The sequence below is a fragment of the Molothrus ater genome, assembly GCF_012460135.2.
Source record: "Molothrus ater isolate BHLD 08-10-18 breed brown headed cowbird chromosome Z unlocalized genomic scaffold, BPBGC_Mater_1.1 matZ_random_MA36, whole genome shotgun sequence".
In the NCBI taxonomy this organism is placed as follows: Eukaryota; Metazoa; Chordata; class Aves; order Passeriformes; family Icteridae; genus Molothrus; species Molothrus ater.
The window spans coordinates 142,254-167,024 of NW_026530821.1; the positions used below are offsets into that span (position 1 = coordinate 142,254).

Here is a 24,771-nt window from a genome sequence, read left to right on the forward strand (position 1 = left end):
CAAGTACACTTTCTTAAGGTTACCCTTTCTTCACACAGATGAATGTCACAAACATATAAAATTACAAACATATATATATATGAATGTATATAAATCTGCTAAAGCAGAGAAAGCTTGGCTCTAAATGCTGAGCACTACCTTTGGAAACACAGATTGTACTAATGCAGAGACAGTCAAAGAAATTAAAAATCCACTATTAGCAGTGGCCAACTAGTTCTGATGTCTTATAATTTTTATAATTTATGATCAGGTCTGCTTTGTTGGAGTGGTTGGAGCTCAAGAAGCCAAAGGGAGCATGCAGGACAGGTGACTGCGCTGTGACTGCAGCCCCAGGAGGGGTCACCTTGGTGGCTCAGGAGCAGCTCCGCTGTCCATCCACGATGTGCTCACTACTCCTGTGTCCTGCGAGTCCTGACAGCAGGAGCTGCTCCCTGCCGCCGGCCAGCTCCTCTGCCTGGAGTCCCTTCCCATGCTGGCAGTACAAGCTCCCTCTTGCCTGGAGCCAAACGCGAGCCTGTGCCTTGGGCTGGCTTTGCCAGGTCTCTTTTTCCAAGTGTTTGACTCCCAGGCTTCTGCCCCAGCCCAGGGATGTTTGTTATTTCCATCCCCAGGTAGTTTTACATGGTGAACCATTGTGGCTTTACCTAACAGGTGAATCATTAAGGTGGTGGTGCTTTCCTGTACACAATGTCCTGTTAAGACCAAGAAGAAGCTGCTCCTGCAGCTTGGTTTGTGGCTATTCCCACACCATTTATCCCACACTGCATGACTAAAGAAAGTCTGTCCTTTTCCTTACTAAGTTTAGGCTACAGCTGAGTGCAAATATGTATTAAAAGGGAATAAATGCCAGAATCCCCTTACACTTTTCCCCTCCCCTCCCCAGCCACGGTGCTGCCTGAGGGGGTCCTAGAGATGGACACAGCTCTCAGACAAATAACCTCAGATGGATGTTTCACAGACAAGACAGGTCTATTACCCAGAGCTGGACAGACCTGTGAGGAACTGGGTGCCACAGCCTGTCCTACATTCATCAAAGCTTCAGGATCAGTGAAGAAACAGGGACAAACATTGATGTGGTCACTCATCACAGAAATGAGAAGTGCCCCAAAGCCAATGCCAGTTTAAAAGGGAAATTTATTACAGATTGCTACAACTGCACTGCTTAGACACAGAAACCATTGCCTGTTACAGGATGGCTACAGAATGGCACAACTCTGCTGACCCTATAAACAGAGAAAAATCCATTTCAGCTCCCATAATCGAGTATGTTACACGTTACTAAGTGCTGCCTACATATATCTGTGTGTGTCTGTATGTAAAGAACCAAACATGGACTGAATTATCTGCATATCCACAGAGCAGGAGTTGTGCTCTCAGTGGAGTCCGGGAGTTTTCTCAGCAGGCCTCTGCAGCGAGTTCTGAGCCAACGGGGGGCTCTGCTGCCAGCCCAAATCTGCGCTTCCCTTGCCCAGCCTGAGTGCAGGTGGGGCATGTGCTGGGCATGGCTGGAGATTTGCATGGCCAAAATCCTCCAGCATTTACATCTGCTCATGGCTTTGGGGAGCACAAATCACAGAACACCCATCGCAGCTGACAAATGGCATTTCTTGCAGATTGCCACAGCCGCACTGCTGATCCACAAATACACGAGAATCAATTTCAATTGAAAAATGTCATTTATTACAAATTGCAATTGCTACACCCACGCTGACAATAGAGAACTATACAAATCTCAATTTAGGTAAAAACCAGGAGTTTATTAGATTATTACAACCAGTCCATTTAAAATATACAAATACCAAATTCACTTAACAAAACTTAATTTATTGGCAACCTCTACTATACAGAACTCACTAGACACAAAGATCAATTAGGCGTTTAACAACTTAATTTATTACATATTACTAGAAACGTAGAGCCCATATCAAAATACAAAAATACACATTCCCTCTCTAAATAGCCCTACACTAAGAATTCAATAGAGTTACACAACTATACCCTGCATACATCTCTAAATAGAATACGTATGTATATGCACATATATAAATACATATATAACTATAACAATCTACAGATGTAAATATAGATTAAACATCACATACTACATAAAATATACATATAAAAATATTTATATCAGTAGATAAACAAAGCAAACCTATCTGTACCTATACAAATATCACTCTACCAAGCTAAATATCCACCCAATGCATCAATACAAACAGAGCTATACATCTGGACACATATGTAAATATCAATAAATAGACAGAAATGGAACAATATACATATAAAAATACACATATGTCCCAATACAAATACCAAAATACCTATTTAAAAACCATATACCTATACCTTCATCAATATAAAGAGATATGTTCAAAGCTGTAAACCTAGGAAATAGAACTAAAGACAGATATAACAACATCCATGTATACTTAGATACAAATATACACATATATGTAATTACAAACATATATATATATATATATGCTTACATATACACATAGCATACATCCATACATATAACTACATATAGATAGAAATATTCCTATACAAATAGCAACCCACATATGGAAATACATATGAAATAATCCCTGTCCACATGCAAGTCCATCTATCCTTAAACAGCACTTGAAGCAGAGGGATCCCAGCTGCCCCATCTACAAAGCCTCTTGCTCAGTCTCCTCCTCCCGTGCAGAGCAGCTCTCCTGGACAGTGACAGCAGATGGGACATCTGGCAAGCAAAGGGAACACTGAGTGAGTATGGGTTTCCCTTGGCAGCAGCTGCACCTTGGCAGCACTGCTCCTGGGCCCTGCCGGCACAGCTGCCTGGCCCAAGGACTGCCCCTGTGCCAGCCGGGGCAGCTGCGCTGAGCAGCCCCAGCACGGGCAGGGCCTGCTCCTGCCCCGCCGGGCAGTGCCCACAGCCACAGCCCACGCCAGCCTCAGCCCCAGCCTGCCTCCCCAGGCCTGTGGCCTCACCTGGGCTCTCTCCAGCTGGCAGCAGCAGGTCCCCATTCACTGCTCTTGCTGCCGGCCTTCAGCTCCTCCCTGCTGGCTCCCGTCAATCTCCGGCTGTCCTCAAGATCTTCCTTGTAGCTGTGGCCAAAGTGGAGGCTCTGGAATTGCTTGCAAGGCCTGGCAGAGCTGCCGTCCCGGAGCCCTCTGTGCTCCCTGCTGGCCCCCTCCGTCCCCTCAGCCCCGCCATGCTCTCAGTGAAGCCCCAGCCCCCTTCAGTTTCTTCAGCCCCTCACAGTCCTCTCACCCCCCTCAGTTCCTTCTTACCCATCCTGTCCCCTGAGACCCGTCAGCCCCTCAGCCTGTGCCACTTCCCTGTCACCTCAGTGCCACCATGGCCCTCGGCTGCCCCACAGCCCTCAGCCCCAGCAGCAGCTCAGGGTCACCGTCCCTTCGGCGCCACCGCCCCCTCAGTCCCCTCCACCCCCTCTGTCTCACCGTCCTTCAGCAGCTCCTCAGGGGACAGTGCCTGGGGCCAGCGGCAGCTCCCACCGCTCCAGGGACAGCCGGGGCTGGAAGTGCTGCTCCGCCCGGCCCGGCCGCCAGCTCGGACCCAGCACAGGGGCAGGGGACACAGGGGGCACCGGGGGAAAAGCAAGAGGTGAAAAAGGCAGCTGAGGGGGAAAAGAGCTAAAAATGCAGCCTAGGCCTACACAGCTTAATCTATGCATCTAAACTTCCACATACCTCTAACTAAATAGCTATGCACTTTATACATAAATATATATATGTTACTCTATACACATATAAATGTAAATCTCAAAATCTATAAATGAAACTACATATATATAAATATAAAATTCCATAACATCTATAAATGTGATGGAATTATTAAAAAGATATATATATATTGATTTAACTATATAAACACACCTGTATAAATCTATAAATATAACTATATATAAAAATATATACATATATATTTTATAATATGTATATTTAAAAATAAATATATAATTATCTATATTGATTTACTATATAAACACACTTGTATAAATCTATAAATATAACTATTGGGATATACAAATAAACTTATAGAAATCTATAAATCTATGTATAAATGGAGAGATTCCACCTGCCCGATGGTCACAGGCTCTCTCTCTGATTCTTCTTCTCACGCAGGGCAGCCCTCCTGGCGAGGTAGATCAGGTGGATATCTGGGAAACAAAGGGAACACTGGGTCAATATTGGCCTCTGTGCATCTTTCCATTTTGAAGTAACTGTACTTCTATCAAAGACTGAAAAAATGGCCTGAAAGGCAGACTCTTATTTGACAATTTCAGACCTGCTCTTTAAAGAACAGGGATCTTTCCAAGTTTTCAAAACTTCTGAAATTTTTAAGAATCCAAATAAAGTCTCAGCCCTTGCAGTACAAAGGGCACCCCCAAGAGCTTGAAACACAGCCAGTCCCAGCTGCCACAGAGAAACTCAGCCTTGTTCTTTCTCTGTGCTGACAGAGAGACCTCAGTCCTCGCTGAAATGGCTGAAGCTGAAGGTGCTGGGAGCTGAGTCATGAACCAACTCCATTACCTGGCATCTACAAACTGCCCTCTGCAGTGAGCAACAGCTCCTCCAAAACAACCACCAGCTCTGGCAGGAAGGGCTGGCAGGGACAGAGCTCCATACCAGGCCTGCAGGCTGCACCAGCTTTGCTCAAGAATGCAGATCCAAAGTGCTCTATCTCTCCTTTAGTTCTCGCTAATTTAAAGGAATAATTTCATTTTTTCCTTGAGCTACTGGATTTGCGACTGATGATTTCCTTGGCCTCAGAGCTTCTGCTCCTTGTATTTTTAATGTATCTCACTACAGCTATCAGCAGACTGTGGTACTACATTGATTTAATGCTTGGAGACAAAACCTCAGACTTCTACACTGAGTTTTTGCTGGGTTTTTCCTCTCTTGTTTCAAGAGTCACTCAGTGTCAGAGCCTCTAGAGCACTGACACCCTGCAGCAAATTTATCCATGGACATCAGCACAAAACTGGGACACCTGAGTTGGTGACACAAGTCCCACAAGGTCAGGTTTACTCCCTGCTCTCTTGCCCCAGCAGAGGACTCGGTGTCAGAGCCTCTGGAGAAGTGTGGAGGGCAGGGCTCAGGCAGGTTGTGCCCGTGCAGGATTTGAACTCAAGGCACTAGGAGCACCAAGCCTGCAGACAGGAACTCAACTCTTCTCATCTCCCTTGCTGCCAGAGGCAGGCTCAGAGCAGCCATCTCACACCTCTCTAAACCAGTGGGGGCTCTGTCCTTACCAAGCTCCTCGGGCTCCTGGGAATTGTTCCTGCAGCTCTCGGTGCCAGCCAAAGCTCCCTCTGCTGCAGCTCTGTCCACAGGCTCCCCTCCTGAAGACTCAGGGGCAACATTAATATTCCCCTTGAAAGAGAAACAGAAAGGAAGAAACCCTTCTCACCACTTACACAAAACACCCGGTCCAACACCTCCATGGCTCACACAATTAATCCCTTGTTCCTAACAAGAACTCTGGGCCCCAAAGCCCTTCAACAGTCAAAAAGATTTGACTTCTCAAACACAGTCCAAAAGCTGTCTAAGCTGACAGTGTTGAACATGGGGGTGACACTGAACACGTGGAATGGCTGCTAAGGAAGGAGTCCTGCCAGCTCCTGGCACAGGGATGTGCTCCTCCCTCCACAGCCCTGAGCACAGCAGTCTCATCCATCATCAGACAGTCTTGCTGTCTGGCCAGTTTGCCCAGCTGAGGATTTCCCAGATGGAAACTGGGCTGCAGGCAGCAGCTTCCTGAGAGGACAAGAAAGCTGCAGCTCCAGCCCAGCCCCAGCCACGGCTCTGGGTGCGCCTACACGCACGGCAGGGCTCACACAGCAGTAGCAGCTGCAGCCCAGCCCTTGCTTTGCCTTGGCCTTCCCAGCCAAAAGAGGCACAGCCCGCATCTGCTGCTGCAACAGAGGCACCTCTGGCATGCCCCTCCCTGCACGGGACACTTGGCCTTCAGTGCCACTTCTCCAAACACTCTTCTCTTCTTTCCCATCAAACAAAGCCTCTTAGAACCTACAAAGCTTCCTCTTCCTCACCACAAATGCCCCTGCACCAGGGATTCTTCTGAGGAAAACAAGCACCCAAACGTGGCCATCGCCTTTCACCCTCATTTAAGGGCTATCCCCCTTTTTCATTCCCTTTTCTTCTGGAAATCTTCTTTCACCAAGCAAAGCGTTCCCTGTCCATTCACAGCTGAACTCAAGAAGCTTTTCCTTCTCAGCCATGCAACAACATTCACAAGCTCTCAGTCCAGCCCCTTTCTTCCCTGCCCAATGCAGTTACCTGAGCAGAGGGAGAAAACATCTCCTCCAGTGTCTCAAGCACCATGTCCAGATCTGGCGGTGGCAATTCCTCTTCCCCAGGAGTTTTCCACAGCCAGCTGGGGGCTGTCCATGCTGCAAAACCTGCACTGCCACCTGGAGTGCTGGGGGCTGAAGTGTCTGGCCTGGCTGCAAGAATCCAAACACATTGGTCAGGCTCCACGATGTGTCTTTGGGATGCAGAGCTCTAGTGCTGCCTTGCATCAAACATCACAGGAAGCACACAGCAACCTCTGTTCCAGAAATGCATTCAGACTTCCCAGGGGATTGGAGGAGTGAGTTCTTCCTCTTAAAAATATTTATCCTAATTGACATGTAGATAGATTAAAGCATGGACTGGAAATCTGATATAGACACAGACACACACAAACACCTTATAATCACAGCCTTTTGCATTTTCCCAGCAGCTTTAGGATTTGGCTGCTTGACTTTCTCATCACAATCGACCACAGAAAGTGGATTCACCCAGGAACAGCCCAGATCTGCACACACACACTGAAATTAAAGTGTGAGATTTTTCTAAAAACAACCTTGAGGGTGAGGCCATATTCTGCAGCTGCAGCTGTTGTGGGGTACACAGAGCTCATTTCAATGGCACGCCTTGATTTGCAGGGCAGGCAGTCTTAAACATCTGCAATATCCTATCAGAGTCCTAGTCTGGCTTCATTCAAAGAAAGAGGAGAGTGCACCTTACACTGACCACTTGTTAGGCAATATCTTTCACCTTGCCCTTGTACCCCTACACAGAGGCTGTCTGGAAAATGCCCAGAACACCCTCCAAATCTGCAGCAAGGACAGGAAAAGCAGGCAGAGAATCTTTCTGTTTTCAAGGTCCCCCTTCCTAGGCGACTTGACACTTTCTACCTGATTCTCACTTGAGATCTACCCATGATAGAGCACTGCAGGAAAACACTTTAAAGGGTCATTAACCAGGACCTGCTTGGAAAGCAAGGGTAGAAGCTCTTTCCCTACCTGATGGGCTGAGGGCTGGCAACTGCTGCTCTGAAGATGTGCAGCTGCTCCTCTCTGAAGAGACCATGGAAGGGTTGTGATGGTCTACAGGAACCAGAGGAACGATGAGCTCAGGTTGGCATTTAAGCTTCATGGGAACCAGTGGAGTGATGAGCTCATGGCTGGATTGAAATTTGCCTGTGCCTGGTTCCTCCGATGAAATCCCAGGAAGTCCAGATGTGGCAAAGACTTTCTTGGGTGACCTTAGGAAAACATCAGCCTCCTGAGCACCTGCACTTAGCCTGGAAGGGCCTGGAAGCAGCTCTAAACCCTCAGATGAGGCAGCAGCAAGGTTGTGGTACGAGAGCACTGTGTAGGAGTGAGAAGAAGAAAGGAAGAAAAGGGAAGGCTTGGTCACTATTGGTCTTTGGGTGTGTTTCCCTTGGCAGCAACTGTACTTCTGTCAGGGAAGACAAAAGCTCCCATCCTCCCAAGCAGGGTGAGAAAGAAGAAAAAAAGAACCAAACATGTTCTGGAGGTATTCAACTAGCAGTTCCTTGTCTACTGAACTCTCCCCTGTTCATTCAATTGTCTGGGAAAACTGTCCTGCTGCCCTACCCTGGAAGGAGGCAGCTGCCAGAAACCCAACTGGCAGGTTGGGTTTTCTCCGCTGCCCCGGAGGGACAGGAGGCTCGCTCCAGCTGGGCCAAAGCCCTCAGCTCACACGCACTCACGGAGAGCTCCCCAAGCATCCCAGGGCAGGGCAAGGAGCAGCGCCAGCCACGGCGCACCGCTGGGCCAGCTGCAGCCGAGCGGGCCAGGCTGTGGTGAGCGCAGCCGCGGCGGGACTGTCCCGCAGCCCCGGCAGCCCGGCAGAGCCGGCACAGCACCCGGGTCCTGCCGGCACAGCTGCCTGGCCCAAGGACAGCCCCTGTGCCAGCCGGGGCAGCTGCGCTGAGCAGCCCCAGCACGGGCAGGGCCCGCTCCTGCCCCGCCGGGCAGTGCCCACGGCCACAGCCCACGCCACCGTCCTCGCCTGCAGCTCCCCCCCCGTCTCACCGGCTCTGGGCGGTTGCCCGGCGGGGAAGGAGGGCACCGCCCGCTCCGTGTGGAGCTGCTGGAAGCGTCTGGGCTGGCGGCTGCGCACGTCCAGCCCCGCCGCCAGCCGCTGCCTGTTGGCCCTGGTCAGGCGCTTGATGCGGAGCAGGAGGTCGGGGCGGTCGCGGCGAAAGTTGGGGTTCTTGAAGTGGAGCCAGCCCCCGGCATCGCCCGGCTCATCTGAGACAACCCAGCCCGGCACTTTGCGGAAGCCGTAGAGGTTGAGCTGCCGCACGAAGCTGCCGAAGTGCGTGGCTTGGAAGGAGTCCGGGGCTGGTCCCGCCCCCTCAGCGCCCGCCCCGTGGGCGTCGCCCGAGCTGAGCAGCTCCTGCTCGAAGAGGGAGCGGTCGACGAGCAGCCCCTGGGCGCGGCTGTCCCAGCGCACGGAGCGGACGCGGGGGCTGTTCACCAGGCGCCACAGCTTGGCGGGGAAGGTGCTGGCGCTGAGCCCGGCGGGCAGCGGCAGCTCCGCCATGGCGTCGATCGCCGACTGTGCCCACAACGCCCGCAGCGCAACGGCCGCGGCTGCACCAGCGGCGCGCGGCCTGAGGGGGGCGCTGCGCTCGGGCCCGCGCGCGCCCAGCGCGGCCCCGGCGCGGGCCGGACTTGGCGGGGACGAGCGCGGCAGAGCCGGGGCTGCGGGCACAGCGCGGGCGGGGCGGCTCCGGGGCTGGCCGGGCTCGGCTCGGCAGGGCCAGGTGCGAGCCCCCTCTTTCTCTGGCTGCAGTCATCCTTCTGCATTGGCTTTGCAGCACAACCCCAAAGCACCAAGGCAAGCACAGTAACTTTCAGAAAGGTCTAAACTGAGGAATCCCATCAGAAACTCTTCCTCTTTGTTCAGTGAAAGGAAAATCACTGTGTGTTCTGCATAGCCGAAGTCAGGAAAAACGTCTTAGTCTCAATAGCTTCTCTGTTTTGGTTGGGGATGCAAACAGTTCCTCATTTCCAAGCAGACAGGTCAAATGGGGGAAGGGGAAACGATGAAGGGACTTTAAGACATTCTTTTGGACACACCTCAGCCCCTCAGTGTCCTTCCTGAATTGAGGGGCCCAGAACTGGACACAGTTCGAGGGCGTGGCCTCTCCAGTGCCGAATGCAGGGGGACAATCACTGCCCTGGCCCTGCTGCCACACCATGGCTGGCACAGAACATGTTGCCCACATTCACCATCTCCGACGCCGTTCCCGCCCGCTCCGGCCTGCACATGGCTCCATTCAGCGGCGGGCAGGTAGGCGGCCGCTCCGCCAGGGCCGCCTGTGGGCGGGGGCGGCTCCGCCCACACCGCCATCTTCGGTGCGAGTGCCAGCGCCAGCGCCAGCGTTGGGGGGGGGAAGACAAAGCACTGCCCCCCCGACGGGTGAGGGCGAAAGGGTGGCCGGATGGGGCGGTGGTGGATCTGTGGGGACGGCCGGGGTCAGGGAGAGCCGGGAGGTGGCTGTGTGGAGGTCGGAGGGGTCGATGGGGGCTGGAGGGAAGGTGCTGGGGAGAGGGGCAGGACCCCCGCGGGATGTGGGAGAGCAGAGGAGGTGTGGGAGCAGCTGGTGTGTGTGGGAAGCTGAATCACAGAATCGGTCGACTTGAGATCACCCTGTGCAACCCCCCTGCCAAGGAGTCACCTGGAGTGGGTGACAGAGGACCACACCCAGGTGGGTTTGGGATGTCTCCAGAGGGGGTAACTCCACGCTTTCCTGGTGTCAGGAAAATCCACAAACGTTTATGTCCAAAAAGGAGACAGAGGAGTCCTTCGCCTTTATTCGAATAAAGGAAAGGAGTCCACCGGCGCGCATGGCCGTGGGGTTTTCTCTCTCAGGGTTTCGGAGGGCGCAGCCTCGTTTTATCCTGAGCTCCTGGCCGCATGTTGCCCTCTGCCTTTCCCCTTTGGCTGAGGTACAGCCTTCCTGAACCGCCTACCCCATATCCCCCCTTAAACCTCCAGTTCTACCCCAAAGTTCCGAAGTTCAGCCTGGTACAGACCCACTTGTCTGTCTCAGGAGCCAAACTGTCTGAGCTCTGCAGCAAACCTGCTGCCCAAAGTCAGTAGAGACATTAAGACTCATTTCAGTTAATTGTAAAGACATTAGCACAGATCTTTCCTCTCAGTTCCTCCTCTTCTTATTTCTCAATCTGTCTTTACACCCCCTGCTGACTTTTCCTTGTCTGGTCCCTGCACTAGGTGTGGCAAGTAAATTCAGAGAATGAAGTCGATAATAACAGTTTATATAAACTCATTAATCACTTTGGCTACTGATAGCCAGAGTCTCCCATCCTTTTCTTCTAGCTGAGAAGTCCAAATCTCCAGAGTTTTCGTGACCTTGACTGAAGTGGGATAGGTCGATCCGTGTTCAGCTCTCCTGGCTGCTCTCTCTGCAGTCCCGGTTGGATTTTATGAACAGTAAAGTCCAAAGGCAGCATCTGTGCTAACTGGGCTTCGTGTCAAAAGAGATTTCACAAGACACGGTATCCTGGCCACACACTAGTTTAAATAGACATCTCCTCCCTGCTACCTTGAAAATGAATAAGGTAAGAATCCCAAACAATTAAAAGGGGAATAATTGAATATTCCCTCGGCTTTGGCTCTTATCTTGCCAAACCTAATGGCAAAAGCCATGCCCAGGGCATCTTAGTTTCTGTTAACAGCTTCAAAGTGTTTATTCGTCCATTCATCCTTTCTACTTGGCCTGAATTCTCAGGGTGCCAGGGAATATGGAGGTCCCACTGAAATCTCAAAGCAGCTATAATCCCTTGAAGGATCCCCCTGTAAAACCAGCTTCCCCCGTCCAAGTCTACTGCCTTCACAATCCCATATTCAGAAACCATTTGTTAACTGATTGTTATGAATAATTTATGTAGCTATTGGCTTTTGCTATTATTGACTTCAGTAAACTATTTTGATACAGTACAGTTTGTAATCTCTAACTGCCTTTGATACAGTAGAATTTGTCAGCCTTTTATGGTTAATAACCTAATCCCTGCGTAGATTGTGTATCTTGGTGTGATATATATTATAGTTTAGGCTTTGACAGAATATTAAAATAGATACTATGTAATGTGTATTATAACATTAACTTTTGGAGAAGTAATTGTAGCTTTACTTTTGTAACTGACAAGTAGTGAAGCTAATGTTGATAGGAAGTACTTGTGAAAATGGCTACAATGTCTGTATGATAAGGTAACTGAAAAGAACCCGGCGAGTAACACCGAAAGAGCAAGGAAAAATCTACCACTGATCCTTCAGCTATCAATAACTCTAACCACACACCAGGGGGCCTCTTGAGGAAATAAATACAAGACTCTCAAAATTACATCTGCTTTGTTGCATGTACTCTTTAAGAAGTTGAGGTCAGGGGTTGAACTAAGATAAAGAATTCCTGGAACACCTAAACTCAAAGGAAGGTTTGAATATGTGTAATTGTCATAAATATGCATTTGACTAATGCAATGAAAAAGTAACTATATAAGAAGAGTTGTTACAGTTAAGAGTTACAGTTAACCGTGTGCATCTGGCTATGTACCCAATGCTGTTACTTTTGCTTTATCCCTTATTATCTCTTATAAAACCTTTAAAAATTTTAAAGAGTTAGCCTTGTTTCTCACAATGATCAAATAGTTGCTGAAGCAGCTAGAAACTCATCTGGCCACCTTGCTTAGATATACCCGAGCCTATCTAAGCCCTCTTGCCAAGGGAATCTCAGTAAAATATGTCCTATCCTTGGAAAGGACATAGAGCCCAGGGTCATTTCCCTGCCTTGCAATTTCCTTTATAGTCTGGCTATGTACTTTAGCCAGGCACCCCTCATTATTAGCACGTTTTGCTAAAACAAAAATACCCAATGCAGTACATCTTGAAGAACATTGCCAATCCTCGAAAGTCCCAATGACTCACCCCATGGAGCTGTCCCAACACCTGCAGGGTCAAAGCTCCTGGCATCCACTGTTTACTGCCCTTTGTTAATCAGTTCTCCCCTCTTTCTTGTGCCCCACTACCTTTAATTATCTCAAACTCCTCTGGTGGAAAAGATAGCACCAGCACCACCACTTCCCCCCTCTCCCTCAGGCACTAGCTCAGTCACAGGGGGTAAAGGGGGGATCCCAGAGACCTCTGGCAGAAGCACTGCTTTCTGAACATCTCCATTGAGCAGTTTATTACCTGTTGTCTCTTCTGAACACCCTGCCTGATGTCCCTTAACTGCTCTTATTTCTGCCTCTTTAGGCAAATTCACTACCTCCAACAAGTGAGTAATTGAGCTCTCCAGAGGGAACGTTTTTCCCTGCAAGTTAATAATCCTCACTCCTCCTAGCTTTCCAAATGCATGTAAAACCCACAAGCATACTTGGAATCTGTAAATCTTCTACTACCAAGCTAACTTGAGTTTAGAATTCCAGCTAAAGTCAGTGCTACTGCTAAGAGAAGGAAAATGGTTCCATGACAGTTGTCTTTTTAAATTTGAGGTGTAATTTAATGTTTCTGTTAAAAGAAACCTCACAGGACCCCCATATGTGCTGTTTCATTAACTCACTTAGATATAATCTTTATATTATACTATATGCTATATACTATACTGTATACCATACTATACACTAAAGGGCACTGCCAAGCTGAAATGATTGTGAAATGCTGCTGTTTGGCAAAGCAGTGTATACCAACTTCATCTTCAAAAGGTAATGGCCTTGTTGCTTTCAGTAGAACTGCTCAATTAAAGCAGGTAAGAACTGGAAGATTCAGTTCCTAACCCCTGGTTTGACTGTAAATGCCATTATAGGCTTAAATGGAACAGGTCGAATTTTACTGGTATAGTCTGCACTTCATTCACTTCTGATTTCATTCAGTCTGGCACAGCCTCAGTGGCTGTGGGAAAAGAATGCAGCTCATGTCTAGTGATGATCTGATTGGTTCCATTATTCATCTCCAGCTGCTCGTTCAGTTTGCAAAGTCTTTAAGGAGATTCTTTTAGCTTTGCTCAATAATATTTTAGGGAACTACAGGAAATACTGTTCAGACACGAGAAAAGCCTGTTTTAATGTTGAGGGTGATCAAGCACTAGAGAGGCTGCCCAGAGCCATGGCTGAGTTTCTGTGCCTGGAGATGCTCAGGCTGCCTGGACAGGATCCTTGGCAACCTGCTTTGGCTGAGCCTGCTTCATGCAGGAGCACAGGGCAGGTGATGTCCAGTCCTCCCTTGCAGCCCCAGCTGTTCTGTGATTCTCTGTTAGTCCAGAGCTTTTGAGACTGCTTTGAGTTAGGAATAGGTTCTCTTCAAATATGTTTGCATCTCTCCTGGTACATAGCAAAATTCTTGAAATGGGTCTTTACAAGCCTTGAGTCCGAGTTTCTTTTCAGTTCTGTAGGATTTGTGAGCTCTCTACATACAGGTCTCATTTATTTCCAGGGTGTTGCTGCCTTCAGCTTTGACTGGCTTTGTGTGTAGATTCAATAGGAGCAGTTTGGTTGATGTGCAGTGAACTGGTGCACATACACACTGTCTCAGTTGTTTGCTAAAGTCTAACCTGGTTCTTTTTTGTTAATGCAGAAAAGCAGAGATGGAGGATCTCATCTGGAAGATGAAGATTTTTTTTGTGAAGAGGGTGATAAGGTACGGTGCTTCCATTTTAAATGTTACAGAGCAGTGGACATTTTTCCCATGAACTTTCTGCTTGCAGTGCAGATCCTGCTGGTGTCTTTTACGGCTTAATGTTGGACCAGAATGTGTGAGTCAGCACAGGCTGGCACAAACTCCCAGTTAGATGACAAGGAGTAGATTTGTTTCTGTTACCTTGCTCCTTGTGGGATCCCCAAAGCAAGAGCTGGGCAGAGGTGCAGTATTAGACATGTGAGCACTCTTAAAGTCAATCTGTGCCAGAGGATCACTGGCTTGTCAAGGGTTATTCCAGCTGCAAGGTCACTTCAGTGATTTACGGTCCTCCTTATCTGTATTCCACTTTTAATCTATTCCTCCCAACAAATATTTTTCAAAATCTTTTTGGTTCCATGATCTTCTCTGTTTTGGGCATTTTGTTACCATGATGCATCACCATGTTAAAAACCCCAAATGAAATTGACCGCATGGATGTGTACTTGGTGTTTTTTTGATAGTGTTCTTTAATGTTCAGGAAGAACTTGGAGAAGGTGGGAATCTGTACACTTCAGCCACCATGTCTGGAATTGGCAATAAACGGACGGCTGGAGAGCCTGGCCCTTCTGCACCTCTGGAAAAGAAGGCAGGGGTTGAAAATTTGGGCACCACTGTGGAGACCATTAAACTTGGTGGTGTTTCTTCAACCTTAAACTTGGTGGTATGTCTTCCTTGCATACCCTTACTCCACCTTTTGTTTTTTTTTCATCTGGAGGCAGAAATGTGTCTGGGGTCAGGGTGAGCCCTTCTGTGACCTGGCCTGTGTGCTGTGTGCCTGTGCCCAGGAGGAGCTGGACATCCGGACCCTGCAGACCAAGAACCAGAAGCTGTGGAGATGCTCGACCAGCGCCAGGTCATCGAAGATGAGCTGCGGGAGCACATTGAGAAGCTGGAGCGTCGGCAGGACACTGACAATGCCTCTCTGCTGATCATCAATCCCTACTGGAATCAGGTTGGGAACAGCTTTTGTTACTTCATGTACAGTTTGCTTGTCTCCCCTGTACCACTGCACTCCTACACTCCTACTGTTCACATCCATTCCTTACCTTGTCTTGCCTTGCCTGTCCCATCATTCAGTTTGATGAAAATATCCGCATCATCCTTAAACGCTTCAAACTGGACCAAGGTCTTGGAGACCTTTTGTCTGAAAGAAAAGCACTGGTGGTGCCAGAACCTGATCTGTCCAGTCGGCTGTCTGTCTCTGCCCAGACACGCACAGGGTGGTTCTGGGGCAGCCCGCGCTTCAAAGGACGAGTCTGGACTCTTCAGTTTTTCAGTCTTCAGATTGTTTATTATTTCTTATCTACAGAATTTTCTTTCTGCCCAGCAGAGGTCTGACCAGCAAGGCAGCCAAGGGCACTCTGACCACCCATGGGGCGGTCATGTCTTTTTGTACTAAAAACTACGTACATCATATTTACCTTTATATCCCAATACCCTTCACCCATATTAGCAAGTGCACCTTCACCATGGACCAATCCCCAAGTGCCAACATCACCATAGAAAATGGATGAAGAAGAAGAAGAAAGAAGAAGAACATGACATGCCCTGATCCCTCCATCTTGTCTCCATAACCCCCCTGTACTAAAAACCCTAAAATCTATATTTCACCCTGTAAATATATCCTTCTTGCACCATTCACTCCCAAGTGACTCTCATGTCCTCAAACAGATGTCACATCCCTAGAGGGATTGAAATCAAGCCACCAGACGTTCCTGGCAACATTCCAGGATTTCCAAGCCCCCCAAGGGTTCTCTTGGTAACTCTGGACATCTGGAGTGATGTGCTGAGTTCCCACACTGATCCAGACTCTGACAGTAATCAGGAGTGTAAAGATGAGAGGGAATATGGTGAGGCACCTATCTGGGGACAGTGGGAAAGGTGGATTTCAGCTGTGGACAGCACTGATGTCCACTTCTAAAGGCTGACAGACTTTTTTTTGTGACTGTAAAGAACAGTGATATGCTACCTTCTAGAACACACTTTTTTCACCTCTTTATGTTCTATGGGGAGGACTGAAGCTGGCATTCTCCATGCTGGCTACTCTAGCCAGCAGTACCAGTGAGGAGATACAATCTCAGCTGAGAAAAATGACTCCTGAGCAGTGTCAGGAAAAGTTGGCTCTGTGCAATGTGCTGGCTGAAGCACTCCTTTGATCGCAGTCCTCCAAGCTGCAAGAGAGGGTGGAGACAGCAGAATCCCGGGTGTCTGTCCTGGAGACCATGATTGCTGACATTCAGTGGGACATTGACAAGATCCGCAAGAGAAAGCAGAGGCTCAACCACCACCTGAAGACATTCTGGAACGAGTAAATGCTGGCCAGGAGACCTGGGAAGTGGGAAGGGTGTTGGATGGTGTCCAGGATTGCCAAGCAAATTGTATTCTATTTGCCATCTCTATGGCAGTTGTTTTCTGTTAAGTGGGTAGTTTTCCTTATCTCTTCCACAACCACTTCTTTCCCCAGGGAGACATCTGCTGATAACAGGCTACTGAATGTCACTGCATGACTGATAAGAACTATAGCATCCCAGTGTGAGATGCTCCACCCAGAGGGAAGAGCCAGGCATTCCTACCTGAGATATAACCAGCACAGCTTCTCCACTGGATTTTCCCAGAGGAACAGCTGCCTCTTCCACTGGATCTTCAGAGGAAGACTACACTCTTTTCCACAGGATCACTGCTTCAGCAGAACCACACCTGACACTCCAGGAGGACTGCAGCCACAATTCCAATTGGACTGCTACCAGCACCCTGATGTGTCAGGTTGTGTTCTGACTCTGTCAGTGTTGTTTTAGTTTACTTCATTGTTCATTTTATCTTTTTATTTTCTTCCCTAGTAAAGAACTATTATTCCTGCTCCCATATTTTTTGCCTGAGAGCCCCTTATTTTAAAACTTATAGCAATTTGGAGGGAGGGGGTTTACATTTTCCATTTCAGGGGAGGCTCCTGCCTTCATTAGCAGACACCTGTCCTTCGAAACCAAGACAGATGGGTGTGTGACATTCTCTCTGGGACTTTGCTTGTAGAGCTGAGAACCTGCAGTGTTCCTTTTTGTCCATATTTCTGCTGCATCACTCTTGTCAGTATTTCACTGGGTCTTGAAGGAATCCCTTACATGTTTTGCAGGTAAATTCCAAAGGCTACAAGGTGTATGGAGCTGGGAGCAGCCTCTATGGGGGAATAATCACAATTCATGGCCTCAAGGTAAGGCCAGGAGCTTGGCTGTGGGCAAGGGGAAGATTACAGTCAAGAAGAACAAGGGCCACAATTTGAACACAATTTGATACTTATTTTAGATAATTTTTAGATCCTGTGCCACAAAGCTGGGTGACTCTGGGCAAGCCATTTTGTCTGTGTATGAGTTTTCTACTTAAGAAACACCTGGTGGAATTAGACTCTGTCTCACTTGGTCAAGTTACCTGACTGCTCAGTCTGTAACTACTGTTACTGCATGAACAGATAGTTCATTAGCACTCTCAGGAGACATATTAACAGTAGGATTTGCAAGGAGTTTATCTCAACAGTTTGAGGAGATGAATGCAGAGCTGGAAGAGAATAAAGAGCTTGCTGGGAATCATCTTAATGAATCGGAGGAACTATATCAGGATCTCGAGCAAGTAACTACACAGAATGAAAAGCTCAAGGTGAGACATCTGTAGCTGTGTGAGGACGAAGGTGTTCTGTGGGATGGGCTGCCCTCAGCTTTGCAGTGCTGTGTCTGCAGAAAACCTCATTGCAGTGTCTGTTCTGAGCCTGCTCTTTAGCTGTGTTATGCTTTGCTCCAGGTACAATTGAGTGAGTCTGTGGCTCCACTTGCAGCTCAGTGCGTTGGTGACACCGTGTGGCCACCGTTGGAAATTGTAATGGTTTCCTGCCCGTGTCCCGTTCTGATCTTTGAGTCCATTTTAACCATATCTGGTTAAAACTGTATTCGTCTCTTTACAAGTAGTGATCCCTCCTCCACCTTCCCCACGCCCTGTGCAAGTGGAACCAGAGAACAGAAACAATCAGGGAACTTGTGTGGGGAGAGAGGCTCTTGAAAGAGTCAAAGAATTTCTGTCTTTCCCACTGTGGGGGATGGATAGATAGGAAAGAGCCTGTGAGTTTGTGATGTTTTAAAGGTGGTAACACAATAAGCTGTGGCTCTGTGATAGATGAGTATATGGTGGGGAGAATAATCCAAATTTCATCTCAGTGGTCAGTGCCAGTTGTAGGAAATGTCTGTCTTGATAACCTAAATCTGATACTGGGAGCTGTCTTGAGGCACCTCTGAATTTTGTTTATCCACATGAGTTTGTTTAGAGATAAGTGATCTTTAGTTTACAACTTTTTTTTTTCCTTCTAATTGCTTTTAAGCTGAATGCATGTATGTATGTGTCTGTTTCACTGCTGCGAGTCCACAATCATTTGCTAACTATCTTTATTAGGAGGATTCAGATTCTGTACTTCTTTTTCTTTAATTTCCTTTCAGTCGTTATGTCTTACTGGTAGAAGGCTACCATAATGCCTACTTGCACATGCACTTTCTCTATTCTCTCACTTTTCTATGTGTCCATCTTTGTTGATGAGGTGATTATTGTTTATGGCAGGTCCAAGGCTGTCAATGAGCAAGAAGGTATGATGTTGTGCTGTGCCTAAAAATGACCACCACCTCTCCCACACTGCCATTTAGGGGCTACAGTGCACTAGAACATCTGGGTTTTTTCTTTGTTACTGTTAAATACTTGTTCTGGCAGGTCTCTTCATCTCAAAAAACCAAAGCTCTTCACCTTGGAGGCCATGGTTGGGTGTAAAACTGGCATGACTTCTTTTCAGACAAAAGTGTTGTTCTGTTATGTGGCAGAACGATAACAGTCTTATTTTGTTCTTTGTCCTTGTCACTTAGCTTGTTCTCCATCTCCATGAAAGTCCTCAAGAAGGTTGGCAGAAGTGTGGTTTGTTGCAGAGGTGTTCCTGTTTTTGCAGGCCCCATTAATCGGGAGATGCGTCACCTCATCAGCAGCCTCCAGAATCACAACCACCAGCTGAAGGGAGAGGTGCTGAGATACAAACGCAAACTGAGAGAGGCCCAGTCTGACCTGAGCAAGGTAACACAGCAGGAGATGCCAGAAAAGAGGGGAAAGGCTTAGAAGGGGGAATGCTGTCACCCTTGCTAGGAATACCAACCTTTCTGATACGCTGTGCAGGATGCAGTGAAATTTTCTGTGGAGCTCTGCACTCTGCTGCTTCCTTTGACCAAACAAATGCTCTTCCTATGTAGCTGTGTAGTGCTCCATGAAAAGGGGGCATGGAAGCATGGATCTGGGAAGACAAGGGAGAAGGGGGTGAGGAAGACTCCTGGCTAAGAACTTAAACATTTGTTTTCTTGGTCATCTCTCTTGCTGTTCCATGCCAGATCCACTCTCGCAGTGGCAGTGCTCTCCTCCAGTCCCAGTCTAGCACTGAAGACACAAAGGAGGAACCACAGAGATCAAGCAGGAGCCTGATGATCCTTCTGCCCAAGTGACTGTTCCCAAGGCTGCTTTTGAAGATGTTAATGAGATGAAGGCCAGGCAAGATGAAGAGGAACGGGAGCAGGTGAGATGGGAAAGAGAGAGGGAATGAGAGAAGGAAAAGGAGAAGGAGAAAGAGAGAGAATGAGAAAAAAGAGAAAGAGAAGGAAAAGGAGTGAGAGTGGGAAAAGCAGAAGCAGAAGGAATCAGAGAAGGAGAGAGAGTCCTAAGAGAAGGAGAAAGGGAAGCATGAAGATGGAAGAAAGAAGGAGGCTGAAGTGATCAAGCAGCTGAAGGCTGAGCTCAAGTAAGAGTTGCTGTTTTCTGCCTTTCCTGTGTGAGCAGTGCCCAAGCCTGGGGTGTTCACGTGGTCTTGCTTTTACGGGATCAGCATCACTGGAATTTGGAACCAAGAGAGTTTCTTGACACCCTCTGTTTCTGATTGTGTTGTGGTCAGTGCAGTAGCTTAAAGCATGAATTACCAAAGGAGATACTTCATGGTGTGGGTCAAGTAATGTTGATTTGTTGCTGTCATAACAATAGCATAGAAGTTCACAGCAGCAGGTTATTAATAGAGGACACAGCTGTGTTCCCACTCCTATATGGTTCCCAAAGCAGAGGTGGATAGTTTCTAGCTTATTGTTAGGGTACCTCTTTCATCTCCAGCCCACTTCTTGCATTTCAACCTATGTCCCTTAACATGTTTCTTTTCCAGCCTGTATTCAGCTGCTGTTTTATGTTACCAGGATAAGATGACCCAAGGATGACTCCATATCCATGTGGGAGATGAGAGAATATTGCCAGGCTGTGGTGCTGGCTATGCAGCAGTGGCTTTGCTGCTGTGTTCTCACTGTGGTCTGTCTCCCTTTCTCCAGGAAGGCCCAGGAGAGCCAGAAGGAGATGAAACTCTTGCTAGATCTATACTGCTCTGCCCCCAAAGAGCAGAGAAACAAAGTGCAGCTGATGGCAGCTGAGAAAGCAAAAGCTGAGGTGAAACTCTTGCTAGATATATACTGCTCTGCCCCCAAAGAGCAGAGACAAAGTGCAGCTGATGGCAGCTGAGAAGGCAAAAGCTGAGGTATTCCTAATTTCTCTTCCTTTTATCTTTTTAATGTGTTACTTAAACTTTTCAGATACTCTGCAGCAGAACTGCATTGTTTCTCTCCTCAGAATTGAGGATTATTTGTCTTCTCAGCTTTGTCACTTAGATATTGGAATGGTTGGGAGATAAACAGGGACTAGTTGCTAGTGCAGGCACACACACACACCAGTCTCTAGGCTCATAAGCATAGACCCATTTGCAGATTCCTTCAGTTCCAGTGCATGTCCCTCTCTTTGGGACCCCTGTGGTTCCAAGCCCCTCTTGCCTTGTTCACAAGCAGGTCTCACCTATAGGCAGCACTTCCTCTGTGCAGCACACACACATGGGTTAATGAGTTAGATTACATGGCAATACTTAGGAAAAGATACAAGAAGCTAGGACAGGATAGGCTGTGATGATTGTGGGCAAGGCTGAGCCAGACAACTGCGTACTGACTGCCCATATTTCCCATGGGACTGGCTCCTTTTATACCCTTCTCTGTCTAACCCCAATTTGTTCATCCTTGGTCTCCATTTCCCTGCACATTGCTTCTGAATTTGAGCAGTTCTTGATTGCCACAGCTGTCCCAGTTCAGGAGCCATTCCTGCTTTACAGTGTCATCAGTTACAAAGTCCCAGCTGATCCTCCCAGAGGTGGTTCCTGTTATTGTATTTGGATTCTTGTTATTGTAGAACAGAACTGCTCTACCTTGTCAATGCTGAAGTGGCCAAAATGAGTTTAAGGAGCTTGGCAGCCTGTTACCTGGAAGCTGTAAAGCTGTGCACATGTAGAATTTTTGCCCTGGTATATCTGACAGCTGTTCAGCTGCTGGGAATTGGGTGTTGGTTTCTGCCCAGCTCTGGCAATGACTGTGTCAAACCTGATTCTGCCAGACAAGTGACAGGTGACCATTTTTTCTCTGCACTTTCAAATTCAGAGTATCTTTGCTGTGGTGCAGACTTGTAGGGAATACATTTTTCTGGTTGTTGGCATAATGTGGAAGTTATCCCAGGGAGGCTGGGACTAGAGGATCTTTAAGGTCCCTTCCAATCCAGGCCATTCTATGACCCTGTATCCTGTCATCCTTGGAACTGTGGAACTGTTCACTGCATTACAGCAAGTCTTTAAGCCACTGCCCAAAAATAAGACATGTTTGTTGCAAATATTTGACTGCTAACTTTTAAAGTGTTGACCAGAGAGATCTGGGTACAGCTCTCTGGATACAGGCACAGCTGTTCAGGGAGAAAAAGGCAAGCCGAAGGTGTGCTCCCTGGTGATGGGGAAGCAGGGGTAGTTTTAGGCTGCAGCTTGAATGACAGCTCTGAAGACCCACAGAGCATGCATTCATTTGTGCCTCCTGGTCCCTCTGTGTCCCTTTCCAAGGTGGATGCCCAGCTGCAGGTGGTGCGTAAGCTGGAGGAGAAGGAACACTTACTGCAGAGCAGCATTGGAACAGGAGAGAAGGAGCTGGGGCTGCGAACACAGGCCCTGGAGATGAACAAACGCAAGGTGAGCGATGCCTTCCTTTCCTCTTGGGCTGTAAGTGGGAGCTTGGGGAGGCATGGAAGGCTCTGAGCTCTCACTGGCATTACAGAACCTGGTATTCCCTGGTTTTGGATGAGTTTATCAGAAGGCTGAGGAGTCCTGGAGAGAATTATGATTAAATTTAAATTTAATTATGATTAAAATACTGGAGACTGATGTTTTGCTTTGATAAGGAGAAGCAGGTTATATGTTTTTCTGTGTAACCTATGGTAAAGAAAGACACAGCAGCCAGATGAACTGGGGTCAAAGCTTTTATAGCAAAGATGGGGTAAGCAAAAGGAGATATAGGTGGGGACTGTGAACACTTTTAACAAATTCCTAAGATAGTAAAGTAGGTGTGTTACAGTAAAGTAAGACTTAAGACTTGTGCTGCCTTTGTTGTTAAAGTTTAGTAGAAATGCAGAAATTACATTAAAACAGGCAAAAAGGAAAGCAGGAGTATCACTGTGAGGAAGAGCTAGGGAGAATTCAGCAGTCACCTGTGCTTAATATGACAATTGGTGGTATTAGGGCATTTGGTTATAAAGTCAGAAGAGAGGTGGTGAAGAGAGAAGATTGTTAGAAATAGGTATCTTGCAGTTCTGTCTAGTTCAGCTATAGAACTGCCTCTGAACACTTTTACAGAGAAAATATTGAAGCTGGAAGGCTGAAAATACCTTAAGAAGAGATTTGGATGATCATTAGTGTTTTTCTAAGTGATGTGCTTTGCAGCATGCCAAGGTTTGGCTCTGCCCAAAGGAATCTTGAAGCTAAATGATCAAAACTTGTTGATAATAAGGTAATTACAAGGCACTAGAAGCCACTAGAGCTGTTCTTCTATGTTTGGTCCTTATATACTGGTTTTCTTTCTCAGGCCATGGATGCAGCCCAGCTTGCAGATGATCTGAAGGCCCAACTAGAGCTGGCTCAGAAGAAGTTACATGATTTTCAGGAAGACATTGTGGAAAACAGAGTAACTAGAGAGAAAGAGATGTTCAACTTCAAAAGGGCTGAGGTGTCGCAGACATCTTTTCATGAAAATCCTTTCATTAGGATTTTTTCCTGCTGAGAAGCTGAGAGGCTTCAGGAACAAAATGTAAACAATGGTTATCTGCTGCTGTGGAATGCAACAGGGGCATTGTGATTGGCCCATCTTGGATGTTTATAATTAATGGCCAATCACAGCCCAGTTAGCTTGGACTCTCTGTCCGAGACACAAACCTTTATTATTCATTTCTTTCTATTAGCTTAGCTAGCCTGCTGAGATGACACTTTTTCTTCTATTCTTTTTAGTATAGTTTTAATGTAATGTATATCACAAAATAATAAATCAAGCCTTCTGAACATGGAGTCAACATTCTCGTCTCTTCCCTCACCTGAAAACCCCTGTGAACACTGTCACACTGAGGTACATATCCTATGCACAATCCTTCAAGATCTGTCTGCTATGGTGTCCTTCTTGTACATCGAGCTTGCCAAGGCTTTCAGCTGAACTGCTCTTGGTGTCCAGTTTCACTTTGATTTTGGCTTCATCAGGTCTTGGCTCTTTCAGATTTTTTCCCCTGATAACTGACAATACTTGTAGTATCAGAGGATCATGTTGTCTCTTGGATTATAGGGGATGAAACTATGGGTGGCATGACTTAGCCAGGTGTGTGTTCTCTTGGGTCCCTGAAGAAGCTGACAGAGAATGTACTGCTCCTTCTCTTGGTCTCCTGTTTTTGTGCAGGAAGATATTTCTGGGTTGCGCAGAAAGCTGGAGACCACAAAGAAGCCTGACCTGGTTCCCAACTGTGATGAGATCCTGATGGAGGAAATCAAGGATTACAAGGTGAGTATCTGTGTCCCTCAGCTTCCCTTTTTATCTTAGTCAGAAGGTGTGTAGGAACACTTCCAGTATCTGACATCTCTCGTCGTTACTCTGGCACTGGAGAAACCACATTGTCCTTCTGAGGAATGGAAGGACCTTCATGTTCAGACATCTCTGAGCACAGCAGCTGGGCTGCAGGGCCCCTCACAGCTCTGTGTCTGTGTGTCTGTTTGGGTGTGTGTCTCTGTGTGTGTGTGTGTGTGTGTGTCTGTCTGTGCATCTGTCTGTGTGTGTCTGTGTGTCAGTGTGTGTGTGTGTGTGTCTGTGTGTGTGTGTCTGTCTGTGTGTCTGTGTGTGTGTCTGTGTGTGTGTCTGTCTGTCTGTCTGTCTGTGTGTCTGTGTTGCAGGCCTGCCTGACTGTGCCCGTGCTGCAGCATGCACAAGAAGGATGTGGTGCTCACCAAATGCTTCCACGTCTTCTGCTTGGAGTGCGTGCAGACGTGCTACCACACCCGGCAGCGCAAGTGCCCCAAGTGCAGCGCAGCCTTCGGGGCTGACGACTCCCACAGGATCGACATTGGCTGAGGCCTCTGAGCCCCCACTGCTGCCAAGCCAGCATCCCTGCCTCCCTCTCAGCTTCTGCTGCCTGAGCTGCAGTGTCTCCTGGGAGGGGCCTTCAGGGTCTCGAAAGAGACACACTCTGGATCTTGCTTCCTTTCTTGGCCCTGTCCCTTTGATCTTGCCCTCGGTTTTTGTGAGTTCTTTGTGCCTGAGAGGAAATTTCCCATACCTGGCTTTCACACTGCCAAGGTGGGACCATGCCGCTGAAGTGCTG

General features: G+C 47.7%; 1 protein-coding gene and 1 pseudogene across 1 annotated transcript; one reads left to right on the forward strand and one right to left on the reverse strand.

Annotated features, from left to right (window-relative positions):
• Positions 1–1,736: 1,736 nt before the first annotated feature.
• Positions 1,737–9,687, reverse strand: LOC118699159 (uncharacterized). The gene is made up of 8 exons (XM_036402937.2): positions 9,561–9,687; positions 8,361–9,035; positions 7,323–7,670; positions 6,313–6,479; positions 5,268–5,388; positions 3,454–4,172; positions 2,980–3,096; positions 1,737–2,731 (listed from the first exon to the last, which is right to left on the reverse strand). Exons 1-6 carry the CDS (start codon positions 9,685–9,687, stop codon positions 4,102–4,104), a joined length of 1,509 nt encoding a protein of 502 aa, XP_036258830.2. The 3' UTR covers positions 1,737–2,731; positions 2,980–3,096; positions 3,454–4,101.
• A 4,823-nt stretch (positions 9,688–14,510) lies between these two features.
• Positions 14,511–24,521, forward strand: LOC118699158 (E3 ubiquitin-protein ligase BRE1A-like; annotated as a pseudogene).
• Positions 24,522–24,771: the final 250 nt, after the last annotated feature.

Coding starts and splice junctions, on each gene's coding strand:
- LOC118699159 (XM_036402937.2), bottom strand. CDS start 9,687: ATGGCGGTGTGGGCGGAGCCGCCCCCGCCCACAGGCGGCCCTGGCGGA. Junction 5,389..6,312: donor TGTTTTCTCCCTCTGCTCAG/GTAACTGCATTG, acceptor TTCTCTTTCAAG/GGGAATATTAATGTTGCCCC. Junction 4,173..5,267: donor CCAGGAGCCCGAGGAGCTTG/GTAAGGACAGAG, acceptor TTTGTTTCCCAG/ATATCCACCTGATCTACCTC.